We start from the raw sequence: 7578 nt of genomic DNA, 5'->3' as shown, positions 1-7578 counted from the left end.
TGACAGGTGGGAAACATAACTATCCAATATACACCAGGCACAGTAAGCACACAATAGGCACACAGTAGGCACAAGCCAAAGGCTGAAGGTTAAATCATTATAAATTATAATCAGAGCAAAATGAAAAAATACAGTACCATCACACATGCGGGCTCTAGGAAGCCGGAAAGGCTAGGCTAAAGAAATAGGTTTTTAATTGAGATTTAAAAGATTGAATTGAATCAGACAGAATTGGGTAATATTATTCCAGAGGTAGGGTACAACAGAGGTCACCTCTGGTCTTAAGCCGAGATCTCGGTCACACCAGGAACATTTGGCCTGCTGATCTAACCTACCAGTCCCAGTTAAGACACACGCAGCAGCATTTTGAATGAGCTGCCATTTGTGAATAAGGGCAGAATGTAGACCAATATGAAGGGAATTACAGTAATGTAATCTGGAAGTAACAAAGGCATGAATAAGTTTTCAAGGTCTTTACGTGGTATGTAGGGCTTGGCCTTGGAGATAAGACATAATTGATAGAAACTGGATTTAACTACAGAGGAAACATGTTTGTCCAGCTTAAAGGGACTGTCCAAGACAACACCCAGGTTCCTCGCAGTATCAGAAAGAGAGTCAGCAAAGGGCCCAAATATACTAGTTAGTTCAGGCTGACGAATGGGACTATTAAAGATTACAGTTTCCGTCTTGTTATCATTCAGAATGAGGGAATTGCTCAGCAGCCAGTTTTTAACTTCATTCATACAATCGAAGAGGTGTTGCAACGATGGTGTGACAGCCTCAGCCAGTTCAAAATAGATTTGAATGTCATCTGCATAAAAATGAAAAGAAATATTGTATTTTTAAAAGATTTGGCCCAAGGGTAACAAGTATAAAGAGAACAGCATAGGACCCAGTACAGACCCCTGGGGGACACCAGAGGTAACAGGGGCAATGGAGGAGGAGTAGGTACCAATCGTAACAAAAAAGGACCTTTCATTGTGTTCAAAATGTCATTGAACACAATGAAAGTGATAATATTAAAAGCTTAAAAAAACTAACAATAAGACAGTATGTTTAGCAGTACGTTAATACAGTTTTTCTCGATTGCTTAAACACTATAACCAGGCCTCTAAACTAAAATTTCAAAACCGTAACGCTACTGTTCAAAAAGCTCACCCATTTCCCTGAACTATAAACACTATTCCCTGCTTTGACACATGATTCAAATTTGGTGAACTGTTACTGCAAAACTCTACACACAAATCCCTACATTTTACAGTGCTTACACCATGTAGTCATTTAGAAAGATCTAGCATGCAATAATGTTAACTTAAGTCAGCATAGCTTGAGCTCAATTAGCACACAATTAACCAGGTGGAAACACTAGGAGTCAAAATTTAGCACACACCAATCAGAACCTGCGATAGATAGATAAAAGGGCCAAAATCAGCTCATTCAGGTTTGAAACAATGGATCCAAAGAGATGCAAAGGAAGAGGACGTGGTGGAGAAAGAGGACGTGGTGAAGGAGGTGGAGAACGACGGCGACAAGGAAGGGGAAGAGCAAGGGCAAGAAGACAGTCAGTCTCGGATGAAATTCGAGCCACTTTAGTTCACCATGTCCTTGTCCATGGGATGACTATGAGGGAGGCTGGGCAACGAGTACAACCAAATTTGAGTCGCTTCACTGTTGCCTCCATCATCAGAACCTTCAGGGAGGAAAACAGGTAGGTGTACTTGCAGTAAGACTGCTTTGTACAGTAACGTTTAAGTTACTGAACTTATGTGTCTTGAGTTTCAGTATGTTTCCATTATTTGCCTGTAAAATGAATGTGTGACAGTTACAGTAATGAGTGCTTCTATTTTTGTAGGACACAGAGACGACCACCTGGTGGAGGCAGGTTAAGGCTTTTGTCGGAGGAGCAAGAGAGGGAACTTGTAAACATGGTAATTGCAAATAATGTAATCCGCCTGCAAGAGATTCAAAGGAGAGTGATTGAGGATGATCATCTTTTTCGAGGCATAAATGCCATCAGCCTCTCCACAATTGACCGAAAGAATCAATTCCGGATGAAACAGGCATACCGAGTCCCTTTCGAACGAAACTCTGACAGAGTGAAAAACCAACGTGTGGAATATGTTCAGGTATGAGTTTTGATACTGTATAAAGTATTGTGTACCATCACAGCATGGCAGTTTATGCTGCCATTTCAGCACTCTTGAACTGTGGTTCAGGGTACCGATTGACTCTACTGTGTTATGTGTTTTGCAGAGAATCTTTGAGATTGAAGGACGGCCTGTTCCCCATGAAATAATCTTTGTGGATGAGGCAGGTTTTAACCTGACCAAAAGAAGGAAAAGGGGGAGGAACATAATTGGCCATCGGGCTATTGTAAATGTCCCTGGTCAGCGTGGGGGGAATGTCACTATGTGCGCAGCCATCAGCCAACGAGGGGTACTCCACCGCCATGGCGTACTAGGACCCTATAACACTATGCTTCTCCTTGCTTTTCTTGATGGTTTAAGACAACATATGTTCCAGCTGGACTACAGGGAACCAGCACAGCCAGAGCAGCCTCACTACGTTGTTGTGTGGGATAACGTCAGCTTCCATCGCGCTGCTCTGGTTCATGACTGGTTTACCACTAGAGATTGTGCTACAGGATTCACAGTTAGTGTTTAGGCATTCGGTAAAAACTGTAAATATGCCAACCCACTTACAGTTTTTTCTGAATGCTTAAACCCTAACTGTGATTCCTGTAGCACAATCTCTAAAACTATTCAGACTTATAGCAAAACCACTCACTGAGTGTGCAAAACTAAAAGCACAAAAACTGCTTTGCACTCAGTTTGCAATTTTGTAACACACACTTTGCAAGACTGTAGGCACAATTCACTGCACAACACTCAATTTCCAAATTTCCAACACACTCCTAGCAAAAGTATACACATGTATGGCTATCATTAACACTAATTTGCCAACTGTCTGGCACACTTTCACATGTCAAAACTTTTTTAGATAATTAGTTCACTTTGCAATCAGCCTAAGCACTATAATACAGGTAAGCTGTGTGTGCGGAGTACAATGGAGGGAGCAGAAAGAGTGAGAAGTAGAGGAGGCCGAGGAAGAGGACGTGGAGGTGAAGAAGTAGGATGAAGAGGACGACAAGGACAAGGAGGAGCAAGAGGAAGACGAGGAGGGGGGAGAGGAAGCATGTTCACTGCAGACCACGTAACCCATATAGTCATTATGGCGATTGCAAATAATCCTATACTTGGAAATAAACACTTGTGTTTGTTTTGATGTGTTTGAATAAACACCAGTACTTGAAGTTTGGATCCCTCTATGCTTATGGATCTATGACAGAAGTATGAGCTCAAACTGACATAGCCTACCTTGTGCACAGAGAAAGCAAAAGCCAGATGTGTTTTGTATTCATACCATCGGTGTGCAGTTGGCGCATTGTGTGCTTAGTAGATGATGGCTTGTGTGTACTGTTTGATACGGAAACACCATTTTTACGAAGGTGTGAAGAGTTAATCTAGCTGTGTTCGCTTTTGCAAGAGAACTACAATGTTTTAATTATTGGGTGACAGGTTTTCTTATTTGTGTGAAGAGTTTTGCAAAATTAGCCAATAGTTACAAAAAATGTGCTTAAGCATTCAGAAAAAACTGTAAATTGCATTAGGGTGTGGAGTTATGTTAGAAAACACTTAATGGATTGCTGCTTGTGTGTCCAGGTGTTTCTGGTGTGTTTACATTTCTCCAGCTGAGATAATTTTGGCTTTAATTATTGTCCCTGATAGCTTAGTTACATCAGTCAAAATTGCACTTTTTTGTGATAGCGATATGTTACAATCACTGTTTGTTGTGTTGGGAGACAAAATGTGTTGTTCTAGTAACAGGGGTCTCAGCATGAAAACAACAATTACAACCTTACTATAGTAAGGTAAGAGAGCTAAAGCTTACATCAGGGAGTAAGTACACGTTAAGTTGGAAAGAATGAGAAAAAAACCGGCCTAGCCAACATCATCTATTGGCTCGAAATTTGGAACACTTACTTCCTTATATAGTATTGAACAGAATAATTAATTCACAGGAATATTTGGAGGCAGTTTAGACTTGGTGAGAATTCCTGTCCGAGAGCCAGTTTAGGGTCCTGTAACTCAGCGCACAAGAGACCAAAGACAAGACTTTTGATATCCAGAGAGCAGAACGATGTCCGCACTGAAAAAGTTCCTGTCATGTTATGTTTTACTCCATTTAACACTCCCCTTAACTGTGACTAGACTGCACGTACACTTTATGAAAACCAGACTTCATTATGCAGCACAGAGACGGAGCAGGTTGTGTGTTTTAGATTAAAGTGCTCTCTCACAGTAAAAACATGCTTGAAGACAGATGCGCTGCAGATGTTTAGCTGCTCTTGAACTTTGGAGTTCCGATAACGCGCGCTGCCACTGAAAGCTTCCTGCTAATTGAACGCAGATGTTTCAGTGCAACGACGGTTGTGTGTTTTTGAATGAGGTGGTACGAGAGGATAGAGAGGTGGAAATTACAGGGAAATACAGAAGTTTGGGCAAATTTAATACCCAAGAAAAAGAAAAGGTCTCTTTTTTTAGAAGTCAAATAAGATTATGTTCTTTTAATTCTTCATTTTTTTAAATTCATTTTTTATTTAAATTCAATTTAAAATATAAAATTAAATACTAAAAAAAAGTGAATGGATTTGCATTCTTTGACATGGATCATGGCCACACTGTGAGTTGGTATTTGTGTGTCTATTCCTGCTGTTGAGGCCCATACACTTGTTTATTTTCATAGCTAGCAATTAGGAAGAAACGCTAGCATTCACTTGATGTAATAAGCTTGACCTTTTGGTCAATATGTGGACTACTTTTAGCTCTGGTCCTCTGTCAACCAATTCCCATGGGAATTATGTGACGTTTTATTCGTTAAATGCTCATCAGCTAATTGCCAATTTGACTTGCAGGGTGGTGCTGGTTAGGATGGTTGTTACAATTAGGCAAACGGTGTGAGGGGGGGTGGGGTTTTATCTTTGAAAGTCTCCTTCTACATCAGAGTAGACTAGAGTGTAAGTTTCTCCATTGTTTATTTACAGATGCTAATTTTGTCTCTTTTAAAAGAAAAGCTCTTCCCGAGTAACCTTCGTTCAGCACTCAATCTGTGCGTTTGCTTTCCGATGCTTTGGCTCTCAAAAGTTGGTTAAGTGGTTTATACAATCAGCATTTATTTGAGCTGAAGAGAATTCATAATTTCCGTCTAACTAAACGCTACAGCAGGTGAGCCCATTGATAAGCCTCCATCCCCCAGCTGATTAACATTGTACTTACCAGTCAATCTGAATGCTTTTCATGTTCAGCTGCAATAAAAGCAGGCCTACCTTGGCTTGCTGACAGAGATTTCACATCTATTCTTCTTTTTCTCCTCCAGGGCCAACAGTTTGTGTGTCTCTTTATTTATTTTTACTCTGGAGAAGCAGTGACATTTTGAGGAGGTGGGATGGCAGGACTGAACCCTTGTGCATGATAGTTCTGAATTATTTTAGCACTATCTTCAACCTGTTGCCTTCTGTCTCTGTATAAGCTGCCTGTGAATACCACAACAGAGACATTGGTCTTAAACTGTAAATTTAAATGGAGGTAAGTGTGTGTGTGTAAGTGGGGTGCTGGTGCTGGTTCCACTTTCCCCACCATGTTTTTTTTTTCCAATAAATTTCATCATGAAAACGACACTCCAGTCCCGATGAGGTCCTCAAGCTGTAAACAGCATCGCTGTTGGAGGATTTTGAACTGAATTGGTACTGGAAATAAAATGCCACATATTTCTACAGTGCTGTCACAGTCATATATTGTACTCTAAGCTATTTGAGTATTGCATAATTCATAGCCATAGCACAGGGACACATCATTGTAATAAGCCACTGTGACACAAATCCTCACCTCAAGCTGTAATGAACAGGATGACATGTAAAAGAAAATCCACTCAGAGGAGCTGACGAGTTCGGTGTGCTTTGAGTGGTCATGTTGAGTGTAAACACACAGGAAGATCTTTACAAGAGCAGAACATGTACTTTTTTTGTTACGCTTTGAGAAAACTTTGAGAAAATTATCAGACATCTTTGATTTTTAACCAAAACAGTAGTGAGATCTGGGTGTTAGGAATGTCAGTCTGACAGATGAGCCGTCATTTTAGTATGAACTGAAATTTCTGACATTCACTGTGAATAATGCTAGATAATAAACCTAGAAGCGCAAACAGAAGGAGAGAAAGTTTTGGGCCCAGTGGGAACACAATAATTAAAGCTGAGAATCCATAACTGATGTTTGACAAACATCAAAATCAGCTTGCTTTACCAATCAAAATGGATACACGGGCTGAGAAAAAATTATCCAAAGGCAATATTCATCATACTCTTAAAATCAGCATCATATCCGAGACTCAACTGGTGAGATTTTGATAAAACAAGCACAATGGTGAAGCTTTAGGAAAACAACCGATTAAGCTTTTTAAAAGTCAGATGCAGGGAAGAAATACGACTTGTGCAAAGCACTGCTGAGACAGACCCACTGATGAGGTACCACAACTATTTTCACATTTTCTGTGATTGTACCTTAGAGTAGGACTCCACTTGCATTTCCCTGCACATCATTTTCACCATTTTAATGTCGCATGTCAGCATGGTGGTATTTGCCAAAAGAGACAAAGTACTTGTGGGGCTAATGGAACTAATGAGTTTTCTGGGTATGGGGTCATAAACCAAATTAGAGAATAAATTAAAAGTTTGACATATTTGTGACTCCAGATGAATCAGAAAAGTTCAGAGTCAACATATGCAAAAGTTTGCGTGTTCAAAAGTTGCATAAATTACAGGAGGTATCATTTGTAAACATCATATGACTGCCCAGATACGTTACATAGACATAAATGTATTCCTCTTTTCTCTCACATCCTCTCACTCATCATCTGACTGGTATCGGTTCATTTGTCATTTAATCCTTCCTACGTGTCTCTCCTCCTAGGTTACTCCAGCTTGTTTACCTGTCTAGGTGTCTGAGTGTGTCGCCAACCCCATTTCTCTCACTATTTCTCTTCTCTTTTTCACAATCCGCTCTCTGGCCCAGGATAAACCCTATTCCACCATCTGCTTGTTAATCGAGGCGCGCAGGCTGTCCCCTCCCTGCACCTGTTCCCCCTTCCAGGAGCTTCGTTCCCAGAAGCAGCAGAAATACTGCCCACTCATTGAGCAGCCAACATAGCACTTACACTAAATAAAACAAGTTATTTGTCACCTGTGTCTTACCTGTGCTGGAAGGCCTCACACAGATGATTTGTGTTGTATGTAATTGGATGAACAACAGGGTGTGTACTTTGAATCTCTTTCTGTCATGAAATGTAAAGTTTTGAAGTATTGCTTACATTTTAAAAGCTGCTTTAAAAGCCCACCTTTTAATTAAATCACGACACATCTCCTGAGACCACATGCTGAAAAATGTACATAAATTGCAGTAACTGGACACCACGCTGTGTTGATATTTGATTTTATCCAAGTCCCGAGGCTACAACTGCAGGTAG

The 7578-nt window shown here is 40.4% G+C and overlaps 1 protein-coding gene across 1 annotated transcript; it reads left to right on the top strand.

Annotated features, from left to right (window-relative positions):
- Nucleotides 1-1451: 1451 nt before the first annotated feature.
- On the top strand, nucleotides 1452-7262 carry LOC147337899 (uncharacterized). Its single transcript, XM_086309188.1, has 4 exons — nucleotides 1452-1708; nucleotides 1853-2126; nucleotides 2254-2652; nucleotides 7128-7262. Exons 1-4 carry the CDS (start codon nucleotides 1452-1454, stop codon nucleotides 7260-7262), a joined length of 1065 nt encoding a protein of 354 aa, XP_086165314.1.
- Nucleotides 7263-7578: the final 316 nt, after the last annotated feature.

The sequence above is a fragment of the Aulonocara sp. 'chitande type north' Nkhata Bay genome, linkage group LG2 (assembly GCF_057382095.1).
Source record: "Aulonocara sp. 'chitande type north' Nkhata Bay isolate Kocher_YH1m ecotype deep benthic linkage group LG2, A_spYH_male_GT1.1, whole genome shotgun sequence".
In the NCBI taxonomy this organism is placed as follows: domain Eukaryota; kingdom Metazoa; phylum Chordata; class Actinopteri; order Cichliformes; family Cichlidae; genus Aulonocara; species Aulonocara sp. 'chitande type north' Nkhata Bay.
Note: the sequence above shows the minus strand (reverse complement) of the source record. Positions and strands in the feature narration are given on the sequence as shown.